The sequence below is a fragment of the Carex rostrata genome, chromosome 1 (assembly GCF_964058835.1).
Source record: "Carex rostrata chromosome 1, lpCarRost1.2, whole genome shotgun sequence".
In the NCBI taxonomy this organism is placed as follows: Eukaryota; Viridiplantae; Streptophyta; class Magnoliopsida; order Poales; family Cyperaceae; genus Carex; species Carex rostrata.
In genome coordinates, this window is record NC_135918.1 from 11,448,373 (window position 1) to 11,474,725 (window position 26,353).

At 34.1% G+C, this 26,353-nt stretch overlaps 3 protein-coding genes and 3 non-coding genes across 6 annotated transcripts; 2 read left to right on the forward strand and 4 right to left on the reverse strand.

Annotated features, from left to right (window-relative positions):
- Window positions 1–323: 323 nt before the first annotated feature.
- Window positions 324–1,885, forward strand: LOC144566274 (putative F-box protein At5g55150). Its single transcript, XM_078316262.1, has 2 exons — window positions 324–449; window positions 720–1,885. The coding sequence occupies exons 1-2, from the start codon at window positions 407–409 to the stop codon at window positions 1,844–1,846; spliced, it is 1,170 nt and encodes a 389-aa protein (XP_078172388.1). The 5' UTR covers window positions 324–406; the 3' UTR covers window positions 1,847–1,885.
- Window positions 1,886–9,895: 8,010 nt separating this feature from the next.
- On the reverse strand, window positions 9,896–9,988 carry LOC144566634 (small nucleolar RNA Z223). The gene has a single exon (XR_013515241.1). It is a non-coding gene; the product is annotated as a small nucleolar RNA Z223 (small nucleolar RNA).
- Window positions 9,989–10,021: 33 nt separating this feature from the next.
- On the reverse strand, window positions 10,022–10,103 carry LOC144566673 (small nucleolar RNA U36a). The gene has a single exon (XR_013515255.1). It is a non-coding gene; the product is annotated as a small nucleolar RNA U36a (small nucleolar RNA).
- A 45-nt stretch (window positions 10,104–10,148) lies between these two features.
- LOC144566681 (small nucleolar RNA snoR134) lies at window positions 10,149–10,289 on the reverse strand. Its single transcript, XR_013515258.1, has one exon. It is a non-coding gene; the product is annotated as a small nucleolar RNA snoR134 (small nucleolar RNA).
- Window positions 10,290–15,911: 5,622 nt separating this feature from the next.
- LOC144558583 (auxin response factor 17-like) lies at window positions 15,912–19,902 on the forward strand. The gene is made up of 5 exons (XM_078307432.1): window positions 15,912–16,636; window positions 16,881–16,975; window positions 17,216–17,437; window positions 18,749–19,445; window positions 19,616–19,902. Exons 1-4 carry the CDS (start codon window positions 16,006–16,008, stop codon window positions 19,412–19,414), a joined length of 1,614 nt encoding a protein of 537 aa, XP_078163558.1. The 5' UTR covers window positions 15,912–16,005; the 3' UTR covers window positions 19,415–19,445; window positions 19,616–19,902.
- A 4,516-nt stretch (window positions 19,903–24,418) lies between these two features.
- Window positions 24,419–26,353, reverse strand: LOC144566280 (uncharacterized). Its single transcript, XM_078316275.1, has 2 exons — window positions 25,650–26,353; window positions 24,419–24,926 (listed from the first exon to the last, which is right to left on the reverse strand). Exons 1-2 carry the CDS (start codon window positions 25,933–25,935, stop codon window positions 24,616–24,618), a joined length of 597 nt encoding a protein of 198 aa, XP_078172401.1. The 5' UTR covers window positions 25,936–26,353; the 3' UTR covers window positions 24,419–24,615.

A 26,353-nucleotide genomic window follows, 5' to 3' on the forward strand; every position in this document is an offset into this window, starting at 1 on the left:
TGGATAATTTGGTCGGTATAATAGCAATTTCTTCACAAATAATCATTTTTGTTGGCTTATCCTCAACAATAGTTATTTTCATCCACGAGAATAAAACAAATTTTTATAGTATATGACAAACAATACAAAGAACTTTTAAAATTGACAGTACCCTCTAAAAATAGAGCCTTTCAATTAAATTGCCTTAAGATAGTTTTTTTTTTATTATTATTGTACATAATTACATGTCATCTTGTTTTTTTTAAAAACTAGTCTATAAATATCTTTGTTTATCTTGATACCTAAATCTTTGTCCTTCCTGTATTAATTATCAAAGCCTAACAAATTTTCAGCACCAGCAAATCATGTTAAAACTAATGCTCAAACAAATACAATTCAAGCTTAAATTGTGGAAAGAGGGAATCCAATGCCCCAAGTATCTGGCCACCACAGGTCGTCGTCTAGGCCAAGTGAGTTCTTTTTTCATATTTTCTTTTATATCTTTTTGAGAAAATTTGGTGGTCAAGTCATTCAATTTTGTGAATAACCACCATATAACATTGTTTTTAGTTACTAGGCCAGAAAATGTCATTTTTTTTTTTAAAAATTGTTTCTATTATGTTCATTTCTCATCGTAATCATTTAGTTAATTTTCTTAATTTTTTTTTTTTGGCTTATGTTTAAATTAATTCAAAGAGTAAAAAATAAAACAATAACTGAAACTTAAATTTGGTGCTTAGCATTGTCCACGAGCAATTGGGCTTATCTTCCCGAAGACATTTTAGATGAGATTATGAAGAAGATGTGCTATGCTGATTTCTCAACATTAGGTGCAGTTTGCAAATCGTGGCGGTTGATGTGTATGAATCGTTTCTGTTGTTTTTCTAGAAGTATACCAATCGGAGCTCCAATATTATTGCTCAATGATTGCTACCAATATTCAAATTCGCGCAAGTTTGTTAAAATGAATGGAGAACTAGCAAGACACAAAATATTTATGCCAGAGGCAGCTAACAAGTGGGTATGTGGATCTTCATGGGGATGGCTTGTTCTAGGAGGTATTGATAGTATGGAAGTAAGTCTTTTGAATCCATTGACGAGGCGTGTAATACGACTTCCCCCAGTTGGCATGTTCACCAAACGATTAACTTATGATGGTGAACCAAATATTCCCCTTAAAGGCTCTAGTTATATACACAAAGCAATCTTATCCACGAACCCGACAATATCAGAACAAGATTGTATCATAATGGCAATAGTTGAGAAAAATCGGAGGCTCTCCTATTGTAGGATAGGAGATAAAAAATGGACGAATGTCGAAGGTTACATACATTCACTTTCTGATATAATTTATTATGAAGGAAAATTTTATTGCACTACTAGTGTGGGTATTTTAATGTCTTTCAACATCATAGATCCAAATTCCACCGAAATGGTTACTTTGGGACTTTCTATTGATCGCCATGACTTTAGCCGGAAGTACTTGGTCATGGCATCGGGAAGTCTATTACTAGTCTATAGAACACAAAATTATAAATTTAGAGTTCATTCACTGAATAAATGTAGTCAACGCGTTCCGCCTGCTCTTTGTCACCATTTGCAATATGAATGGACTGAGATAGACTCCATAGGTGATCAATTATTGTTCATTGGAAATAATGACTCGTTCTCTCTACCAACAAGAAGGCAAAGTGGCAAAGCAAACTGCATCTACTTCACGGAACATGCCTTTGGTATGGTGCAAAGTGACTTTCATAATAATTTTTTTGGTATGTATGATATTGCAAAAAAATCTACTTGGCTTTTCAACGGAAACGCTGAGAATGAACCCTTTCCATCATTTTGGATAACCCCAACTCCGTGGTAACAACTAGTTATAATGTTTTGAGAGACTATTTAAAATATAGCACGCGTAACTTCTTTATTTTTTATTTGTTTACTTTTTTTTTTAATTAAAATTCAATCATCTATATGATTTCGTATTGTAAGTTATCTAACTAATTCTTCTTGTTGCGAAATTTCTATTAGAAGTTATCAGTTTTGTTTTGTTTTATTTTGTGTGCTAGTAACAAACATGTCATCGCAAGTTCATAACGCCTTCCTCCAACCCTCTCTACTTTTAAAGGTTACGGCAGCTAAATATATTTCCAAGCACTGTTTATCTCATAAAACATCTCTATTAAGCGATGATAATAACTAAATACAATTTTTTAACCTAAAATAAAAACAAATTAACAACTCATCACAAGGTGAAACAATTATTAATTTATTTAAGGATGGATGAATTTCATTGAGAATACTATATCTCGAATCTTATATGGGCAGATTGGGCATCATACGGGTAAGCATATTAATTAATTAACCAGTGGTTGCAATGTGGTGATAAGAACACACGTTTCTTTCACCAATATGCATCGGCACGGTGGAGGCGTAACACGGTGGCTGTGCTTGAAAGAGAGGGGCAAAGGACGGTAAATGAGGAGGAAATAAAGCATGAGTTCTTTATACACATGCAGAATATACTCGGCCAAGATGGCCGGGCAATAAATTTTAACCCGGCAGCCTTGTATGGGGAAACAGAGGGCCTCCAAATATTGCAAGAGCCATTCAGCCATGATGAAGTACATGCAGCAGTCAAACAATTGGCAAGGAATAAAGCTTCTGGCCCGGACGGCCTGACCAACGAATTCCTGGGTACATATTGGGAGATATTAAAGGTACAAGTAATGCAATTGTTTCATGAATTTTATGAGCAGAGGCTAGATTTGACAAATCTAAACAAAGCTAATATAGTCATGGTGCCTAAAAAAGAGGTCTCGACAAGGGTCGAAGACTATAGGCCGATTAGTATAATCAATGTCTTTCCCAAATTGATCTCCAAGGTGCTAGCAAACCGGTTAAGGGAGTGGCTGCCGGTTTTGATATCTGCCAACCAGACGGCATTTGTGCGTGATAGGCATATAGCGGAAACATTCATCTCAACAAGAGAAATGCTGCAATTTATTGCAAGGAAGGGCAGCCCGGCTATATTTGCAAAAATAGATTTTTCGAAAGCATTCGACTCTATCAATTGGTCCTTCTTGTTAGAGGTGATGCGAGTTAGAGGGTTCCCAGAACAGTGGGTAAATTGGATTGAGCACTTGTTGAAATCCTCTTCTTCAAGAATTATAATAAATGGGGAGCAAACAGCCTACTTCCCCCACAAAAGGGGTCTCCGTCAGGGAGACCCCCTATCGCCCATGTTATTTTTGATTGCTGTTGATGTCTTGCAAAAAATGATACATGCGGCAAATGCGACACTAGACTTGCCGATCAACACAAGGATGATCCAACCGATTACGGTGCTCCAATATGCCGATGACACGGCAATAATAGCAAGTGGCCAAGTGGAAGTGGTGGTCACTTTAAAGGTGATATTAAGGATCTTTGCAAAGGTTTCCGGCCTAGACATAAATCATGGCAAGAGCTGCTTTGTGCCGTTTAACTTAGGCGCAGATCAAACGGAAGATGTGGCTGCAGTTATGGGTTGCCTACAAACAGAATTACCCGTGATGTACCTGGGAATGCCGCTTACGGTGACAAAACCAGGTAGACTACTCTTCACACCTTTGATAGAAAAGATAGACCGAAGGCTGCAAGGGTGGAAGCAAAAATTAATCTCCCGTGGAGGAAGATTGCAACTAGTTAAATCGGTATTGTCTTCCATACCGATATACTACATAACGTGTTTTTTGCTTCCAAATTGGGTAATTGAAAAAATCGATAGAATCCGCCGAAGTTTCTTGTGGGGCAAGAGCAATTCGGACAGAAACGGGATTTCGTTAATAAATTGGAAAACGGTATGTACACCGATTGAATGGGGAGGTATGGGAGTGACGGATTTGAAAGTCCAAAACAGGGCGTTACTGTTAAGGTGGTGGTGGCGGTTATATCACAATCCGGAATCACTGTGGACCATAACGGTTAATACATTAAGGCAAATGGTCATCAGGATAGGGGGGCCGCTCTATTGGACAATTGGAGGATCCTTTTTTTGGAAGCAGATAGGCAAATTGAGGGGGATTTTTGTCTGGTGCACGACTTGGCAAATAGGAAATGGGAGAGGCATCTCATTCTGGTTCGACTCTTGGGGAGAAGAGCCAATCCAGATAAGGAACACACCAAGGCAATTGAGGCCGCACGTCTCACTAAGAGATGCTAAATATGCTCCACAAACCCTCCACTTAACAACACGGCAGCAACAACAAATCCAATCGGTAATTCTGACTGACGGCCAAGATAGAATTCGATGGAAATGGACATCACACGGAGTGTACACAGCAAAGTCTGTGTATCGGACAATCATGAGTGAAGGAAGGCCGATAGATGGGTTTAAATCTGTCTGGAAGTATAAGACACCTGCAACGGTCAAAATATTCGCTTACCTGCTACTCAAAGGTAAGATACTAACCAGAGACGTTTTGCAACGAAGGAACATAGGAGGGAGAACAGAGTGTGCTATGTGTCAGAATTGCAATCTTGAGACAGCTCTCCACTTGCTTATTTTATGCCCTTTTGCAAAACAAGTGTGGAGTCAGGTGAGCATGAAACTAGGCTACAAGCTGATAGAGGAAGGTCGGTCACTGGAAGAAACATGGAGCAAATCAATTCTTCAGACAATAGCCAAGCCTACGGACTGGAGGATTACTGGGCCGGTAAGAATAATATGTGTATGCTGGTGGATCTGGCGACAAAGAAATGCGGTAGTTTTTGCAGGCAAAGAAATGAGACCTCAACAATTGGCAGATTTAATCTGCATGGAGATGATGCTGTGGATGCGCTACTGTTAAAAAAAATGGGGGACGTGCATGAGAAGTGGAATACCCATGCAAAAATCTGGGGAATTTTGTAGTGGCATAATAAATTCTAATAATTTTGTAATGTTCTGAATTGGAATAAGGGAGACAGGTAATTAATGGGTAGTTGCCTTGAGTTAGGAAGTGGGGTGCAGGATTGGTTGTACCTAAAAAAAAAAAAAGATGGCCTAAAATGAGGCGATGTATCTATCATTTTTCCTTTTCAATGCATTCTTAGCAGCAACTGCTAAGCTTTCAAAAAAAAAAATAATAAAAAAAAAAGTTAAAAGAATTATTCAAATTATGTTGACACAAAATATTTTATCATATCAGATGCATGTCAAACTGTAATAATTATTCAAATTATTAGTTCAAGGAATAATTATGTACTTTTATTTAGGACATAAGTGTAGTAGTATGAAAACCATCATTGGGACTTCATGTTTATCCCTCTTTGTTTTGAAATTACTTCTCAAACAGTTAACTGGAGTGCCATAATTAGGTGTCTTTTCCATTTGATGACTTATTTGAAACATTTTTTAATGTCCTTTGGTTAATTATTAGTTTACAGGTAGGTATACCTCAAAACTAGTATGTAGAACTCTTGTAGCATTAATTATATATATATATATATGAGTTAGGCTGGGGTGCTATGGATAGCATAGTGGCCTCTCGTGCTACGGCTCAATATTCGAGTTTTCAAAATCCAAACGGTCAATCCGAACCGTTCATCTTATTCTCCATATTAATATCTGCTTGGAAACCAAATTTTACATTTTTCTGAATTTTTTTACTATTTATTAAGTATTTTACAAAATTGTTGATCCAACGGTGGCTGCACAAAACAGTAAAACCGTTGGATTAGCGATTTTCAAAGTGGCTTAATAAATAGTAAAAAAATTCAGAAAATTATAAAATTTGGTCTCCAAGCAGATATTAATATGGGGAATAAGATGAACGGTTCGGATCGACCGTTTGGATTTTGAAAACTCGAATATTGAGCCGTAGCACGGGAGGCCACTATACTATCCATAGCACCCCAGCCTAACTCTATATATATATATATATATATATATATATATGAGTACGGCTAACGCGCTTCCTCTAGCATATGGGCCGAAATGCTTCCGGTGGAAATTTGAAATTTCAAAATCCAAAAAGTCGATCTGAACCGTTCATCTTCTTCTCCATATTAATATCTGCTTGGAGACAAAATTTTACATTTTTCTGAAATTTTTTACTATTTATTAAGCCACTTTGAAAATTGCTGATCCAACGGTGGCTTACCAAACAGTAAAAATCAGAAGCTACCGTTGGATCAGCGATTTTCAAAATGGCTTAATAAATAGTAAAAAATTTCAGAAAAATGTAAAATTTGGTCTCCAAGCAGATATTAATATGGAGAAGAAGATGAACGGTTCAGATCGACTTTTTGGATTTTGAAATTTCAACTTTCCACCGGAAGCATTTCGGCCCATATGCTAGAGGAAGCGCGTTAGCCGTACTCTATATATATATATATATAGGTAGGCTAATATACAATCGATTGTTCCTAGCCTCCCGTGCAACCAAGTCGTTTTCTGATTTTTAAAGCCCAAATGATCAATCCAAACCGTTAGATGTGATCTTCATATTAAAATGTGCTAGGAGACCAAATTTTATATTTTTTGGAATTTTTTTACTATTTATTAAGCTACTTTGAAAATCGCTGATCCAACGGTGGCTTAACCAAACAGTAAAATCAGAAGTTACCGTTGGATCAGCGATTTTCAAAGTGGCTTAATAAATAGTAAAAAAATTCCAAAAAATGTAAAATTTGGTCTCCTGGCACATTTTAATATGGAGATCACATCTAACGGTTTGGATCGATCATTTGGACTTTAAAAATTGAAAAACGACTTGATTGCACGGGAGGCTAGGAACAATCGATTGTATATTAGCCTACCTCTATATATATATATATATATATATATATATATATATATATATTTTTTTTTTTCAGTAATTAAAATGTGAATCCAAAATCAGGTGGTACAAAGAAACACCAGGTTACAATTTACGATGGAAGTGCTAATATCAGTTTAGACTTGTATTACTGTATTTCAGGATAGTAATGCGCATGGAAGCAATTGTAGAACTTAAAATCGGGTTAGACTTGAATGATTTTGACTTTTTGAGTATACTCATGTATATTTTTCTTGCTTGTCAGATGAAGGAAATTTGTCTAATGTTATTGGTTTCAGTTACTCCTTGCTGTGTTGACAGTTCACTTTTATGTGTTCTAGCAACTCTTTTTTATGTTTCAGATGGTACAGGATGGTAACTTTTATTCATTCCACCCACTTTTCACTATACTTCTTATCTGCCTAAAGCAATTGTCAGAATCAAAGAACTACTACACTACGGCTCCGAATGGGCAGCTTATTGATCTTTATTCCACACTAAGGAGATCATGTTCGGAAGGCTCAAGGAGGCTTAATCCGTACATAGAGGTTAAAGAGGCTTAATCCAAGGGCAGAGGTGCCTTAAGGCTCAGTCAAATGATTAATATTTCGGGCAAAAGGAAGCTAATGCACGTGATCTCATTCTTTGCTAAGAAATCGATGTTTGGCAAGATTAAGTGACTAAAGAAGTTAAATGAGACTAAAAGAGCCTTAAGGAGGATTAATCTCTCACCAAACAACACCAACAGTGGAAACGGGGGATTTAGGCATAAATAAAATGAAGTAAACATAAATGAATTTCAAGCAGAGTGAATTGACATGAACTGAATTGATACGAACTGAAATACGAGATAACTGAGACCAAGAATGGAGCTGAAATCAAACGGTACTGAATGTATTTGGGCATGCAGAATTGCAGATGAATCACACTAATACCCATTTAAACAGAAATGAAACAACGCAATAGTCGACAAAATTTGAAAATTTCCAAATTCAAATGAAACTGAATGGTAATTAAGGATGAAGAAATTACCAAAATCAAATCAAACAACTCGTCTTACAATCCATGAATAGTACATTTGTGAAAAAAATAAGTTTGCTAGACCATCCATTTCAGCTTAGCATAGCAGTAAAGACTAAAAAAAAAACTAGGGCCTCTAAAACGCAATGTACAGCACAAAGTGCAATGCATAACTTACAACTAAAACAATATTTTCAAGGTTGCTTAGAGATTCGTGCCAGACGGTTCAATTTTTTATATGTATCAACTCAAAAGTTGAGATATCTCGGATGCAGATACTGTCTATAGGCTGCTCCAATAACGTGTGTTCAGTGACGGATCTGGGGGTTGTAGGGGATCTAAACTCCTTTGACATTGAAATTTTATAATTTTATCCATTAATTTTTTGTTATTTTTGCATGTTTAGAAACCATGGTTCTAAATAACTTGCTATAGTTGTGCAATAACTTTTTTGAACCTTAAAACTTATAAGAGATGTTATTTAGAACCTTGATAGACACCTTAATGTGCTCTAGAAGCGCTGAATGCCACAATGTCCAAGACCAAGGGTTTAGATCTTGTTCAATTTGTTGTGGTAAAAATTATACATGAAGATGTCTGTGTGTTTTAACTCATTGGTCTTTTGTTATAACGCTCTGTAGTTTGTTGCCATCCTGTACCACCTGAAACATAAAAAAGAGATGCTAGAACACATAAAAGTGAACTGTCAACATAGCAAGGAGTAACTGAAACCAATAACATTAGACAAATTTCCTTCATCTGATAAGCAAGAAAAATATACAGGAATATACTCAAAATCATTCAAGTCTAACCCGATTTTAAGTTCTACAATTGCTTCCATGCACATTACTATCCTGAAATACAGTAATACAAATCTAAACTGATATTAGCACTTCCATCATAAATTGCAACCCGGTGTTTCTTTGTACCACCTGATTTTGGATTCACATTTTAATTACTTTGGATTCACATTTCTTTGCACTTCCTTTTGGATTCACATTCTACATATTGGTTTTGAGGTATACATACCTGGAAACTAATAATTAACCAAAGGACATTATAAACTGTTTCAAACAAGTCATCAAATGGAAATATAAACAATGACACCTAATTATGGCACTCCAGTTAATTGTTTGAGAAGTAATTTCAAAAGAAAGAGGGATAAACATGAAGTCCCAATGATGGCTTTCATACTACGACACTTATGTCCTAAATAAAAGTACATAATTATTCCATGAACTAATTTTGCAAATCTATTAATTTTGCAATTGATCAAAACCATAATTCGTAGACGTTCTCCATTTTAGTTTATGAAAAATCAAACTGATTTACCTAAATAATTGTGAATCTAGATAAACAATAAGTCCTAATTATATTAAGCAAGGGACAATATTACCTACAATGAGGCTGCTGATAGGAATGAACTCATTTTCTATGCAACACAGGTGAAGAAGAGCACATTAAATCTCGCTCTAGATAAAACAAAAGAACATGAGATTTAAATCCCTTTAAATGAAGGAAAAAGTCCAAAATAGGATCAATGAACTTTCACTTTTGAAGCACATCTGAAAAACCAAACTCCTGCCATTCTACCACATACAACAATCCAAATGCAGAGAATTTACTAATCTACAGTAAGTTCACTTACCCAACTGCCTAATCTGATAACACAGTTGTATCAGAGAATTTAGGATAATCTCTCAAAAATACCAAAAAATAATGAAATTTAAAAAAAAAAAAAAAAAAATTGGTATCCTGCAAGTAAACTAAATCAAAATCTAAAATTGAAAATTGTATGCCTCAGAAGTATCTGTTTTAATTGTCATGATAACACTGTTTCACACAGGAGGTTCTCCCTTAAACAGGGGCCTGGATTCACAGTGCATCCATTTTGCAGACTAGTCCTCACTGAATTCAAATTTCAATTTCTTAAAAACAAAACAACAACTTTCAGAATTTCCCTCAGAAATAGTCCAATATAGTCATATGTGAATAAAAGCTCACAGGAGGTTCACCCTTATTCAGGGACCTGGAGCTGTTTAAACCTCAATTAATGGGCTCAATCATCATCAGGTAATGGAAAACTATAATCAAAATGAATTAATTTTAAGAAAAAAAATAGACTTTGATAGAATATAGCTTTATCAATCATGCATTGTCTGAAGAAGAACTGACATATTTAAGCTACAGTTTAATTTTCACAGCCAAAGTATTCATAACTAAAAGAATAATTCTCGAATTGCAGATCAGATCAAGAAATTCAACCATAATTATCCATTCTTCACTGATGCACTCAGAAGCGCGGATAAAGTAGGATCATCATCTCTGAATTGAGAATACAAATTTAAACATGAAATCTGATAAAGATTGAACTGTTGCCATCTCTTGACACAAATCATACATAAAAAATTCGTGATCTGTAACACTGAATGGCCATTGGAATTTAACACAGGCATTGGGGCTTATTCTTCAATAGATTTCTCAGATAAGCCCGGGGTAAGCACCGTGCATCGATTAAGGATTATAAACAAACAGAAACTTAACTAAAAATCATAACAATGGCTACAAAACAAGAGTAAAAGAATCGTAGCAAAGACGAAGATATAATTACCCGGCAGGGGAGGTGTGCTACCATTTGTCTACAAGTAAGGATTGTACAATGAAATGCCAAGAATAGAGTTAATATAGGAAATATAGAAACCCTAATAGTCGGAGGGCAGAGAGAGAGTCGTAGCCGCCGCTGCTCAGTTTATAAAAATTGAGAGAGAGGAAGTAGGTTCTGTCGATAAGTACATTAAGATTCGTGCGAAATTGATCAACGCAAATCACGAAGTTAACAAACGAATTTGATGCCGATCGGACGGCTCCTATCAGCATCGGCCGACCCCCGCTTCTCAAGTGAGGTAAGTGGGGCCCAGTCCAGTGCTCTTTTTGATGGGCCTTACTTTCAGAGTTGGGCTTTCTATTTAAATAAAGCGGGCCCGCAGAGAACAATATAAAAGTTGTATGATTTTGGGCCACTGAAACCTCAAATCTTCAATTTATACTTCGAGGTCTTGATGATCCCATCGGAGCTACTCTCCTCTACTTGATGAGCCCACTTATAAGAGTTCTTAAGCTCACCAAGATATTTGGTAAGCTAAATTCCAAAATCTAGCTACTGCCAAGGCTTTCAAACAAAAAAAACAAAACTAAATCTATTAAATTAGCTTCAAACAATCAATCTAAACTGTTGAAATCATTTACTTCATAAGTGATGGATTTACATGTAACGTTTTTAGAATTTCAAATTAATTTTGTATAAAATCAAGTTCAAAAAATAGAGTACAACTTGGGTGTTTTTACGTTCACCAAGTCTCTTGGTGAACTCAAGTCTAAAACATATCAAATCAACTTCAAATGACGAATATGAACCGTTGAAACCCGCCTACCTTACAAGTGATACGTCTACATGAGAAAATTTTAAACATTCGAATTAATTTAGTATAAAGCCAAGTGGTCAAAAAACTTTCAAAAATTGAATGCATTAAAAAAAAAAAAATCAAGTTTATTCAATGCCAAACAAGTAAACCTTTCACCTTGTTTGGATGGAGAGTAGAGGAAGGGAGGGAATGGAAAGAAAAAAAAACTTTATGTTGAATCGTGTTTAGTTGACAAAATTATGACAAAGGTGAAGGATATAGGAGGTGAAAGGTTTAATCTTATATCATTGTAATTAATAGAACTAGTTTCTCTCTCAATTTGAGGTGTAACGAATAGAAAGAAATTTTGTTGTAAATATTTTTAGAAAAAATAACACAAACGTCAAACTCTATATCTTACTAATATAATTTTCATACAAGTTTTTTATCACAAACTTACAACTATCATCAAATTTCTAATTAATCTTCTAAATTTTAATCAACCAAATAATAAATAAAACAGAAAGGAAAATTGTATTTATTTTTTTTCATTAATCATCAAAATACAAAGAGATTAAATATGTTAATCTTCCTTTGCATTTCATTCCATTCTTTTCTATTCTTCACCTCTCCTTCCTTCCCCTGCTCTCCATCCAAACAGGGTGTACGGGACATTGTATTGATTTGACAGCCATTTAAAAAAAAGTAAATTACACAGAAGGAATGTCATATGGATGCCCAATAAGCCCATATAAGATCGAGATATATAGTATTCTCAATTGCGATTCCCTCTTTAATTTCTCACCTTTATTTGAGTTTCTTGTTTGATTTTATCTCAGGTTAGGATTTTTATTTAGGTGTGTTTCATGAGATACACGGTTCTTGAAAATATGTTTATGCCTTTATGATATTTACTAGCACACAAAACAAAGTAAAAAGACACTGATAATAGACATTGCACAACAAAAAGAATCAGTTGGATAATTTCTAAAAAGATATCATGTAGGTGGCTTTTTTTTTACTTTTACTTCAAAAATAAATAAGTTAACAGTAAACATTATAATAAACAAGTAGAATCCTCCAAAATGATGGAAAAAGTTCGTTATGAGCTTTTTCGTTGAAAAACCAAGTAGACTTCTTTGCAATCACTTTGCACAACAGTTGGGATCAAAATAACATGTTCCTGTTTTTTCTTTGAGGAGAAACCTATTAGGCATAATAGATTCCTGTTATTCTAAAAAAATAACAGCATATTTATTTCCTTTTATTGGGGAAGACATTGAGAAGAAAGAGATGGAGAATAGAATAGATTTAATTGGAATCGGGTTCAAAGCGGATTTAGTACCTTCCTTTCTTTTACTATGTTAATAAAAAAAGTTTGATCAATCGGATGGTTTTAACAGCCCATCGCATCAAGATTGGTCCGATGGGCGTCAGATCTCCCCCTCTTCCACTGACAAGATCTCACAAGAGATTGGACAAATGGTAGAATAATTTACAAAGAGAGTTCCGAATTGCTTTCATTAAACAATCATCAAGCAATACTGCATATTACTGTAAATTTGCATTAAAATCAAATTAAGTTATTTTATTAGAAATTTTGAGAGAAAAGAAAATTCAGCTACTTTTGAGTCATAGAAATCTATAGTAGCTAGAAAAACAATATGTTGCCTGCCTTCATAGTTGTTGGTTTTGATATATTGAGTTACTTGCGTATAGAAAATGATCTCCAAAAATAAAAAAATAAAAAAAACATTAGCAATTAAAAGTCCAAAGTAAGTTGTAGAATCAAAGTATATCTTGTCCTTCCTTATCAAATCCGGCCCTTGCAAAATAAAGAGAACCCGAGTTACATGCATTTGACTAATGGGCCTTACCGGGCCTTGTTCGGTCGTACCTAAATTTCCTAAGCTGGATTTATGTAAGTCCGTTTTAAAATTCACTATGAAGCGCCGACCTTAATAAAAAGGGCAATATCGTCCAGATGAATTAAAATTTCGAATTGTAACCGAACCTGTACCATCCTTTTATAACGGCCAAGCGCCCAATGGAACTGTTGAGTGGCACCAATGTAATTATTTAAGAATATCAGGGCTGATTTCCCCCGGCAGGTTCTGGTCATGCTCTCTGCTCTTCGCTGGTTCCCGCTGAGGCGCTGAGACTTGTCTCCATCCTGACGTCAGCCTTTTGTCACTCGCGAGTCGCGACCGTTTACGAAATGGCTACAGTGCTGACGTGGTATGATCCTATTGCATAAAATAGGATCCTTTTTGTCCCTTTTTGAATTCCCATGCTGTTGTCTTCAACGTTGTCAAATTTCGTGATCCGTTTCCGCGTGAAAAGTGAAAACGCATGTTTGGCAAAAACATTAGGTGGCGTGGCGTGGCGTCGTAGAAGTAGCATCAATACAGCAATTAAGCGTAGAAATCCTTGTTCAAAGGAAATATTTTTATATTAATTTCTGAAGACAAGCTGTTGTTTTCATGTTTTGCACTTTTGCTAGCAGGACATCATAATATTGAATCAAGTTTTGTTTAAATCTAATTTCATAAGAAATAATGAGAAATCTGGAATCCCATTGAATATAAATGTTTGTTACAAATTGCATAAGAAAATTTTAAACATAAACGGGTGCCCTTAGATAAAATTAAAGACATGTTCGAATGTCACGGAATTACACGGAATGAGATTTGACAGAAATGAGAACTCACTTTTGAAAAAGCAGAAACACATGGATGTGGGTTCGCATAGAATTAATTACGGAAATGTATTGAAATGAGCGTTCGATTGAACCGTGAGATTAGTTGTGAAAAATCATTTTTTTTCTAAAGTATTTTGATATTACACAATTTTCTTTATTAATAAAATTATCAATGCAATTAAATAAATTGATTAAATAATAACATAACATAACATCACATTACTTATTAATTATTATTTTATAATATAACATTACTAATTAAGTAGATTAAATAAATTGATTGAGAAGAACAGCAAGAGAGCGACACATTCTTCGCGATTTATTTTCTACGCTTTTGCACTATCGGACGAGAAGTTAGAAAGAAAGAACGGAAAAGAGATGGGAAAAAAAAAAATAGACATCCGAACGAAAAAGAGATGGGAAAAAAATAGACATCCGAATGGACCTATCAATTATAACCCCAATTATTTCCCAATCCATCAATTCCCACTGAAAATAAAAGCATCCGAAAGAATTTAAAATATAACAGGATCATATATCATATTTTGTAATTTGCACCGAGGATACACGTGACTTGGTAACACTTCTGGGTCAACAATTTCATGCCGGCCTGCTCTCGGTCCATGGTTCATTATATTTGTATGAAGCTGGTGACAAAATGAAACAGGGGTGTCTAAGTTAGATTTTTTTTTTCCTTTTTGTACAGAAATATTTTCATCCGATTCTTCCTCCTTGTTATTTATAAATCATAATCAGTTTCATTAATTGCATAAATCACATGTTACCTGATTCCTCCTCCTTTGGTTTATAATTCGACGGCGTGCAGTTCTCTCCATTATATAGAGATGTGTCTAAGTTTGTATACAAAAAATATTTAACATATACAAATTTGTCTCAGTTTAAAAATTTGAAAAAAGTATAAAACTCAGAAACAATTAAATTAATAAAAACCAAGAAAAAGTAAAAATAAATTCGTGCATTTAAAAAAATGCAAGAAACTAACAACAAAACAAAATTCAGAGCAATTAAAAATTTGTGAGCAACAACAAAGAGCTAACATAAAATTAATAATGTTATAAGTTATACCACAATCTTGTGAAATTTCACTACCAATTCAAACAACACAATAGGTTGATAAATAATCTTGACTGTTCTTTTTAGGAAAATTCCAGCAATTAATTCATTGTATCATCATTGTGATTTATCGCATTTCGATCGCTTAGTTCTTTAATATGAATTTTTCATTGTATATATATTTGACCAAACGGTATAACTAAATTCTTCCAATTTCTCATTTGATGAGAACATGGAAAGCCCATCATTGTCATAATTAGTCCATGCAAATATAATTCAAGGTTCTCATTTTTGTCTTTTCATATTGCTCTTGTATCTCATTTAAAGAAAATAAACACACAAAAAGATTCTTAATAAGAGGAATGTTACAATTGAGCAATAGTACTCTAATATAATAATATACACTAAATCTCAAATGGTACATAATACTATAACATAATTATATACTAAGAACAAATTCTATATTATTGATGTTTTTTCACAGTTTACTATAAAACCGATAAAAACACAACAAACATTTTCTATTCTCATCCATCCATAGAACGAACTTTAATATTCCACCAAAGAATGACTTTTTCTCTCTGCTTTTGTTTATGTCATATATTTTTTTTGAAAGGTGTAAATTTCCGACATATTTAAAATTCCGGCTTTTGTATCCATTCAGTCAACTTTGTATGTTACCTAGGACATAAATAAATAATCTCCCGTTGTTAGAATTCTTTCGAAGTCCTCGAGAAATTTAATGATTTGTGAATGCTTTATTAACTGACCACATCAAAATGACAAAATTCATAATTCTGCAAAAAAAAAATGGTGCAAGCATTAAATGGTGCACTAGAGATAAATTTACTTTTCCCGCTAAAATAATTACCGTGCTTTCTCCATTGCCATTTTTCGCGTAGTCACTCACAACCGCTTTCAGACTTGCAGTCTTTTCTCTGTCCACCCGTATAAATACCGCCGTACACTTTCATTTCCACTGAGAAATCACACAAAAAGTAGTAAAATAAATTTCAAATTTTTAAAAAAAGGTAAAGAAGGGAGAAAAGCGATGATGGCGACGCCGCCGGTATCTTCTCCGACGGAGCTACCTCCTCACATTTGGCGCGCGTGCGGAGGTCCATCGGCACGTGCGCCTCACGTGGACTCGCTGGTTTACTACTTCCCTGAAGGCCAGCTCGAACAGTGCGCCTCCGTACCGTCTGATTTCTCCCCGACGAATCTCCACCATCCGTTCTTCCTCTGTACTGTTACATCGGTGAACCTCCTCGCCGACCCCGATTCAGACGAGGTTTACTCCGTTATCTCCATCGACCCAACCGCATCTTCGCCGAGTCCGTTCAACGGCTACCATGCTGCCACGTCACCACCTCATATCTATCCCGCGTCATCTTTCTCCAAGGTATTGACCCAGAGCGACGCGAACAATGGCGGAGGGTTCTCTGTTCCTCGATTCTGCGCTGATTCGATCTTTCCACCGTTGGATTTGGGAAGCGACCCACCGGTTCAAAATCTGACCATGCGCGATATCCACGGGAAGGTCTTCGAGTTCAGGCACATATACCGTGGGACCCCCAGGAGGCACCTGTTGACCACCGGCTGGTCCCGGTTTGTCAATGACAAGAAGCTCGTTGCTGGAGATACTGTCGTGTTCATCAGGAATGGAAATGACCTTCTTGTTGGTAAAGTTTTCAACATTAACTGTATTAAGTTTCGACATTTCTGGATTTTTTTTTTTCAAATCTGTTGAAGTCGTAAACTTTGATTGCGTGCTGTATTTCTTAGGTGCTCAAAGATTTGAACTTTCGTACTGCGTTAAATTAAAAAATATATATATTATTTTATTTCATCCTGGTCTCGTGATTAGTCTGTTTTTAATTTTTGATGAACCATAATGAAGTATCATTTTATCTTGTGCTATGTTAGGAGTGCGACGTGGGCCCCACTATGTCAGATCAAAGGTCTCAGCTGAGGAGGTGTTTGATGCAGTGGAGGCCGCTGCTGCAGGGAGGAGCTTTAAGGTCAGTTATTTATCCTCGTCATTAATTTTCAATATTGGTATTAGTATTACGATTAATCAATTTTAATAATCATGATCATCATCCAATGTTTTTGGTAAGGTATTTGAGGAACCTATATTTTATTAACTTACTGGTTGTAATTTATTACACTTGTGCAACTACTTCCCCAAATAGTCCTTGCATTCAAACTTTCGCAAGGGTTGTATAAAATGAATTTTATTTGTATATTAAATAATGAAGGTTGGGTATTTTCCGAGGAGCGGAGATGTAACAGCGTTGTTTCTGGTGGAGAAAGAGACTGTTGAGCGGGCCCTGCTGACAGGCTATTGGTCCGCTGGTGTCAGAGTCAAGTTGGCTATTGAGATGACCGACTCAGTTCGTACCACCATGTACCAGGGTACTGTATCCACGGTTCTCTCAAAGCCATTTCCTTGGCTCGGCTCTCCTTGGCGTGCTCTTCAGGTACGCTTTATGTCTCTGTTTGAGTGTGTATTTTGAAAATGGAGGAGCATACTATGTAAAATAAGAAAAAACTTGGAGTGAGGCTATGGTACTATGCATAGACCATAGTACAGACCAATCTACACCATGCATTGGTACCATAGCCTCACTCAAGATAAATATGAAAATGGATGATATGGGTATTTATGGAAAATTGTTAGGGAGCATAATAATGTACTCGCATGTTTCTCATGTTGACGGGTTTTTTGAGAACTTTTACTTTTTGCAAGGCTATGCATTATACTTTGAAACGGAACATTGTGCAGGGAAGAAGGGAATAACTGATTTCTAGTCTATTTTAGTTTATTAAAAGTATTTACATACAGCAGGCTTGGTGTGAACTTTTACTCTCTGTTTTTGGTTCCAATAGAGAGAGATTAGTATGTTGGAACTAATTGTAGAAAGGTAGGCCGACATAATCACATGAGATATTGGTTCCTATCTTTCATTACATACTTTTGAGATGGTCGATCTACATGTGTTAAGCATTTATTAGAGTACATACAAAGTGTTGAACAATCTTACCTTTCCTCTTTTCTAATTTTTTTTTATAAGGATATAAACTGTTTCCGTGGAGAATTTAATAAAAGAAAGTAGTTAGTTTAGCGACAACAAGCATGTGACAGTTGGGTCCTGTTTCAACTGTTACCTATGTAACATTTCCCTCTGAATAGTAGCTGTTTTTCAAAACTTAATGTTTCCCTTTTTAATTGTTCACTTATATAACATCATGCTCTGGATAGTAGATGTAGTTCCAAATTTAATTTTGGAAAATTGTTCCTGGGCACTGTTTATTTAATACAGCCAAAAGTAGGAATTATTATATTAAATGAGGACTATATATAAATTGATAAATGAAGAAAAGATTCCATGTGATGAGATGTTTGTTGTTGCTCCTTTACTAAATGTGGTAGACCTTAGTCATACATATAATTTTTTCTACTTGTTGTGAAACCTACTTTTTTCTACTTGTTGTGTGTTCTTTTACAATTTAATGCATAAATGCCTCTAGTTTGGAATTTGTGGAATGTCAGATTAATCATACATATAATTTTGGGATGCAAAAAGGAATGCATGTATTAGAACATTCATGCAACACCTGTATTGTAAAGAGTAGAGGATAAAAGTGTATAACAGAAATATGATCAGTGGTTGATTGTAAAAACTGTGTATTTTGTTCAATGAAACATGTTGTGTACCACTCATTCCAAAATAAACAAAAAGAAAAGGACATTGCCCAAAACCTGTCTCATTCATTCTCTTTGGTACCAGGTTACATGGGACGACCCTGAGATGCTACAATCAGTACGATATGTGAGCCCATGGAATGTCAAAATGGCCTCACCTACAACTATCCACCATGTCATTGAAACCCCATACATCACCCCTTTGAAGCGGGCCCGTAGAGATTCATGTAACATATACGATCACTGTACCGAAACATGTGAAATGACATCACCTACCCCTCCACTCCATCTCACTCATGCCCCATGCCCCACCCCTTCTCTGAAGCAGTTTCCTACCACTTCATACAACATATACCAACACTCTTCCGAAAGATTCAAGTGTGAAACCATGGTACCGTTCACGCTAAACCACTGTACCACTTTTCCTGTGGGCATGCAGGGAGCCAGGCATCAGTACCACCACCAACCATCAGTCTATACACCGGGTTCATCCCCCCCTTTAACCCCAAATCAGGTTTTACCTGAGAACCCTCTAGAAGGTTCTTCCGAGACCGGTACCGAGCAGTCCAGAAGCTCGGTGAAGAACGTGGCAACTGGTACAATAATGCTCTTTGGGAAGTTGATTGAGTTTGAGCAAGATTCTGACGAGGGTGTCAATAAAGCAAGAGATGAGTTTTTTTTACCAGGTTTCATGGAACAAAAATTGGAAGCGGCTATCGACACCCATACCTGTGCCCGCTTTTTTCACTGATCATGTAAAGCAGAGTGGACGAGTCTGACAGGTATATATTTTTCTTAGATATAATTTTTTTTTTTTCTGTGTTGAGCAAAGTAAAAAAAGTATGAAATGACATGAGATTGGATACCTTTAGAGAATTATAAATTTTGTTTGTTTAAAAGTTCCTTGAAATATCAATTGTGTTAACATGTTTCTCTTTTCATTGTTGTCCAGGTTTTATAATCCTACTGCAAAATAACTAAATACTGGCAAATTTGAATCATAGGAGTCCTCGCTGGATCTTCAGAAACCGGTTTCTCTTTTTATAGGCTTTTAATCTGCTTTTATTTATGCACTACCCAACGGGGTATTTAAGCACGTTTTGTTAGGTAATTATGTGTAGAAATTTCTTTATCAGTATTGTTACTGATTTATTGGAGACACGTGTGTAGCATAATGGTTTGTTATGCTGTTAATTGGTCACATGATGATATAATATATGCACAAAATCTCTTAGGTTATATACTGTCTCCTTGTAATTATGTGTAGAAATTTCCTTATTTATTTCCTTAGAATTTGCAATATCAAACTGATATTCTGGTATCAGTCCTGGCCATGCATTTCTTTTCATCCTGCTCAATTACTCTTTGACATAAATAAGTTACAAGTTAGAGATTTGCTCGACTGCTACCTTTTAGGGAAAAAAAAAATTATGAAATTGATTTGACCATCCGATAAATCAATGGCAATGGCGATATTGAAAAAATAAATATCATCAGTTATATATATACTTTGGTAACCAACTTCATAATATGTATTGTAATAATTGAGAGCAAATTGAAAGTTTTGTTTTCACATAGCACCCTAGCCTTACCCTATTAGGGTAATTATTAATAATTTAATATGATTGGATTGTTATTATTAAACTGAAAATTTTCTGACAAGGATGGCATTACAGTATTACACACTAAGTAGCTTTTCCCTTTCTTTTTCTTAAATTTCGTATTCTACTTTTAAATGTCTGTTTCGATGAAGTCATGAAGAGCAATATTCTGATTTTGACGGGCAGAGCTCTGAGTTGCTAGTTCAGTTCGAATTCGGCTCCTTTAGTATAAATTCCCCTGGACCGCTCGTTTGAGTTTAATTTTTGATAGGGGTGAAGTTTTTAACAGAGTAGTTTTGGCTTCATGCAGCGCTGAATGAAATAAAAATTGTGCTGTTAAAATCTCGTTTTGTTAGGCTGTAAGTTTAGCCCGCAAATTGCAATCGCGCTTTATTCGCTTGATTATACTTTTGATAAGACTTATGGTGGCAGTATTTTGATATCGGCTGGAGATCGATTCGAAAATACTCCATATACAATTATTTTGTTTTAATTAAAAAAAAATCTAATTATTAAGAACACATAGGTACATACTTTCTAGAAACAAATATATTTTTGCTTCAAGCTTTATTAAAATCAATAAAAGATTTCTAAGTAATTTTTTTCCAAAAAGGAACGACTAAGGGACAGCATGGCAACCCACTCTTCACAAATCATAATGTTAAAAATAATGGATCAAGTTGATGCATATATACCAATTAATTAGTTCCTCTGTAGTTTCTAATTTTATCATTAGGGAAATTTAGATGTTCATTGTAAAAAAAATTATACGCCGTTTAATATAATTATCCATAAGTTTAATTATTAAATTATACATACCTTGCAATCTATTTTTCTATTCAAAATGGCAATTTTAAATAATATTTCCCTTTCACTCAAAAAGAATTTAGTGGCTCCTTGTATAAAGATATTGACAACTAACTTATTTGACAACAATTGCAAGTGACATAATGCTTATTAAAATTAATTACACTTATAGGTATATTTTCTATATTAATTTTTTTAATTAAATTGTGATTTGAGAAATTATTAACATAATCTCATGAACATTATAACCAGTGATAAAATGGTTCTTAAGATATAAATGTGAAATAACAAATATGTAACTATAATTTTTCGATTTAATGAATTTTATTGACAGTTGTAAAAAATACTCTGTAGTCAATATATTCTTTTTCATAGTTATAGTTAATTGTAATAATGACCTTACGTTGGCTATTTACAAAGTAAAAAATATATATATATATCATAAAGAAGTAGAAAAAAAATAAAAATCAATTATAAAACATTTGAAATTTCAAAAAGATATTTTTCACTAAAAAAATCATAATGTCACGAGGATACAACATTGAGCTACATGCTTATAAAATTTGAAATTGGGCCTCCATTGGTATAAAATTTGCATCCTACATAAACCTAGTTAAGCTTAATTTCATTTGAAGTTTCTTTTTATCATATTAATAATACTCATGTTTGTAATAAAAACGATAATTAACCGTTAAAGAGAATGGGAGGAGAGACCCATTTGTTGATTTTTTTTCAATAAGACCCTTATAATTATTAAAATGCGGAGGGGTTCTTGTTTAGCCCTCATAAACTTTACAAATATTGAGTTGGTGTGATATTGACATATATACATCATAAATTCTTTTTCTTTTTCTTTTTCCTTATTTTTGAAGGAAAAACCCCTATGAGAGCATTTTTCTTGTTAGTTGAAATGTTTCAATCTATGGCTGCAAGATTCTATCCCCTCGAGAAATTAATTTGAACTTGATAGCTGAAAATGAAAAAAGTGCATCTCTCCCATCTGCCAATTAAGTGGTCTCCCTTTCTCTTTTCTGAAAAGGGAAACTAATAACATGCATCCAAACTCTTCCCCAAAGTTTTTCTCTAAACTATCTTTTATGACACTATATATATCTCAAAGGGACCTTTCATGTTCACATGCAAATGTTAACAAAATACATTAAAAGTATTTTTTTTCTTTTTCGTTGCGGTTTATTGAAAATTTTGGATATATAAATGACTTTGAGAATCAAATTAGTTTGGACCTAGACTTTCTCCCACTGTTATCAAAACCGGACCGGACCGGCCGGTTCGACCGGAATAAACTGGAACCGGACAGGTTTACGGTTTGGTTCGTTATTTGGATCAGATATGCAATAGAACCGGATATATTTAATTAAACCGGGCGGTTTTATATAAAAAACCGGAGTAAAAGTAAAAACAAAACCGGTTTTATATTGGTTTTTTGTCCATTGTTGTTATGTGACTATTTTCAATTTTGAATGGAAAGAAACAACTTTTGAGAAGAAAATGGAACAACTTTTTAGAAGAAAAAGTGGAATCTAATGTGTATTATTCTGTGGCTAACTTTATGTAGTCATTTATATTTTGTAACATACTTTTGTAAACAATTATGTGTTTAAGAATAATCCAACATTTGTTGCAATATTATTTTTTTATAAACTAAATATTAATTCTAATATGGATCATTAGGAGTTCACTTGATCACAAAAACTAAAGAATTTCTATGTAGTTATTCAATTTATTTATGAAGTATAAAATATAAAATTTCTTCGATGAAAAAAATATTTCATAATATTTTATTTAATTATTTTACTAATTTTAACAATAAGTTCTACATTTGAGCTACAATAGATATATTATTTTCTAATAAAAAATAATTATTTCTAATATATAAATTTACTTTTATAGTACATTGTTAATATGTATATTGGAAATTTTATTACATAAAACATAATTATTTATAATAATAATTATATCTTATAAATAAATATGTAAGTATTTAAAAAATCAGCAGTCAAACCGGTTGAACCATCGGTCTGACCAGTGAACCGTTAAACCGGAGCTTTACCGGGTTGACGTCCGGTCCGGTTTTGATAACATTGCTTTCTCCTCTCCCTTCCAAATCATAATTCTATTATTTATTTTTGTTATTTTTCTTGCCTTTTGTTCTTACCTGTGTTAAAAATTCTTTTTTTTTTCTAGGGTATGATATAACAAAGTCCTTGCTAAGATGTAGTGCTATTAGATTATAAATAAAGCGAAGAAAAAGCGGCTTTTTTAGTAGAAGTGTATAATAATCTTCTCCGTAGTCTCTACATGGACCTTTTTATATCATGAAAGTTTAATTCAAAATAAGAAATCTATTTTTTTTTTTTAATAATGCTGAACTGAAGTTAATTATTTGTTAGAGTTTGTTCTAATACTGTTGTTATCAATATTTGCCTTAGTAGGAATATAATTCAAAAGCATCTCTATGATATTGCTTTTTATAATCATACTTAGTATTTTTGTTTCTCAGTTATTATTATTTTTCTAATAAAAAGCAGCATAGATGTCTGCTTTTATTAGTAAAAATTCATCTTATCTATCACAAAATGTAAAACAGATGGTACAAATACCAAGTACCAAGTACCAAGTGAGTCACTGTCCCCTCGGTACCTGAGGTGCAATTGAAATAAAGAGACGGTGCAGATTAATTTTATTCACGTCAAACTCAATTCGGTGGTTGTTGAGAGTTGAGACTGTAGAGGGTCTGCTTTATGATTTGTTCCAGATAAATGCACGGTATAGATTCACCACTTGTACCTCAGGTACCTGGGGGATACGGATTCGTACCATGTACCAACTGCCAAGGAAGAAAAGATTCACAGAAGACCAGAGTTGTCATGTACACAAAAGCCTATTTAAAGTCTGAGACATGGGTCTCAACTCTCAAGTTCTCAACGCCAAACTTTTTTTAGTATTTTTTATATTTAATTACGTAGGAAGTCTCCACGTCATACTTCTGCCATGGAGTATAATAAATTATCTTTTGGTTGACCACTTGACCTGTACACTAGTAGGCTTGTTTAAAAAGTAATAATTTATTATTACAAAAAGCGTAAATTGATTGATGCATGATATCTAAAAATCCCAAAACAGGTCCCAATCCCTACTGTCTACAAGAAAACATATAGACAGATATATCCGGACAAGAAGAATTTGTATAAATTAATAGATCTGAATTTTTGGTAACACGTGGTCACATGCAGCTATGTGTAATATTAAAAAAAATATATATAAAGATTAAAATATTAAGTAGAATATTTTTCAGAAATTCCAAGTGGAATATTAAATTCTTCATATTTTCTTAGAATTTCCAAGTGGAATATTACCACACCATTTTATAAAGTTCTTAATTACACCTCTATCAAAATTTCTCTACAAACACAAGCAACACACATATAAACAACATCAACAATAAGATAAAAAAAATTCCAAAAGACTTACCAAATTATCATGCATGCACCATCAATAACTTAATTAATTAACATTTTTGTAATTAGTCCACACTTGTAGCTCTTCTCTTAGTAGAGCTTCTCATCCATCCTCTTCTTGCTTTGACACTATCCACTTTGCCATTAGATCCAGAGTGGCACGATCCCGCCTTGCTGGACCGCTTCCATCGCGACAGATGGAGCAACCGGCCAATGTGCTTTCGCCACCTCAGCATGCCACTACGCTTACTGTGCTCCACCACACTCTTAATAGAATTCTTCTCTTTTTCCATTGTATCTGGTTTTGTATTTATTACTTTCTTGTTGTCCCATGATGCCTTTCCATTGTCTTCAAATTTGATTGATATGAACGAATCTAGTTATACAAAAAAAATTCTAAAATTAGTTTTTAATATCTCTGTTAATGGTTTTCTTTAAAATATATATATTTTTAAAAAATATATATATATCAAGAGAGAGAACTAGTAAAATTGAACTTGATCCAATTTTTTTATTTTCTAAAAAAAAACAGCAAAGTGAAGAGAGGGATCAAGTTATAAATAATCTTATCAACAAACTGTTCAATAAAAAATAATTAATAAGAACTCAAGGATCAATTTTTTTAATATCTGAAAAGCAGGGGCAATTACCATACAAAATATAACACCATTTAGTTACTAACATACATTGCTTTTTCTCAAAAAAAAAACTAACATGCATTGCTTTTTCTCAAAAAAAACTAACATATATTGCTTAGTAACTTGATTATTTCCCTGGTACCGTTTCATTTTTTACTCCTATGAGTACATTAATTGTTTATATCTAGGAAATTTTGGTAGATTTAGCTAAGATTGTACATTAAAGTGACATAATAATGGTAATTATTCCATATTTTAGCCATATATCCTTCCAATTTCTCCTATATAAATCTCAAAATGAAATAAGCAATAGTACTAAATTGTATCTACATACATTATATAAAACAAAAACAAAAATTGAAATACTTTTTGGAAAAAAAAATATTGGAATGATCAGGAAATACTTTCTAAGTAGCCAAAATAGAGAAGAAAAATAAAATAAAATAAAAGCAGATTGTTACCTTCAAAGCTTCCGATCGAGACTTCATCGGAGTAATCGTCGGGTTGATGGCGTCTCGAATCGAGCCGAGTCAAAAAAGAACCCAAAGCAAAAACCTTTGGCAAGGTGATGCTATTTTTCCTCCTTCCTGCTCTAAAAGAACTATGTTTATCCTTATTGGAAGGCAATTCACTTTGATTTGAGGCCAAAATCAGCAACCTTTCTCTCAAACACAAAGCACAAACTCCTATAACAATTTCTTGTGGATGGATATAACACCCAAAATTTTGATCTCTATGTGCATTCATGTTTGTTTGGTACTTTGTAATTTGCTTGGTATTGTGTGCTTGTATTTTGGGATGGTGAGAGGAAGGAGATGAAGAAAAAGGAGGTCAAGAAAAGGCTAAAAAAAAGAGAACTAAAGTTGGGTAAAAATGGGGTCTAAAGGCTTTAAATTTTGGTGCATTTGGGTGGAAAATTCAGATCTCGTTGACATAGTAGCAAAAGCATGCATGGTTTCTTTTGTGTTAGGATAGATTTTAAGATAAGAAGAGAGAAAGAGAGGTCAATTATAAGATAAAAGCTTCAACTTTTATGTGTAAAAAATGAGAATTAAAAGGAAATGAAGCTCCTTTTCAAAGGTGTGGGAAGAAAGAGAGAGAACGGAAAAGAGGGAGAGTTCTTTTCATTATAATAGAAAGAAAGAGAGGAGAGAGGAGAGAGGAG

Coding starts and splice junctions, on each gene's coding strand:
- LOC144558583 (XM_078307432.1), top strand. CDS start 16,006: ATGATGGCGACGCCGCCGGTATCTTCTCCGACGGAGCTACCTCCTCAC. Junction 16,976..17,215: donor CTGCAGGGAGGAGCTTTAAG/GTCAGTTATTTA, acceptor TAAATAATGAAG/GTTGGGTATTTTCCGAGGAG. Junction 17,438..18,748: donor CTCCTTGGCGTGCTCTTCAG/GTACGCTTTATG, acceptor CTTTGGTACCAG/GTTACATGGGACGACCCTGA.
- LOC144566280 (XM_078316275.1), bottom strand. CDS start 25,935: ATGAATGCACATAGAGATCAAAATTTTGGGTGTTATATCCATCCACAA. Junction 24,927..25,649: donor CTCGATCGGAAGCTTTGAAG/GTAACAATCTGC, acceptor TTGTATAACTAG/ATTCGTTCATATCAATCAAA.
- LOC144566274 (XM_078316262.1), top strand. CDS start 407: ATGCCCCAAGTATCTGGCCACCACAGGTCGTCGTCTAGGCCAA. Junction 450..719: donor CAGGTCGTCGTCTAGGCCAA/GTGAGTTCTTTT, acceptor TTTGGTGCTTAG/CATTGTCCACGAGCAATTGG.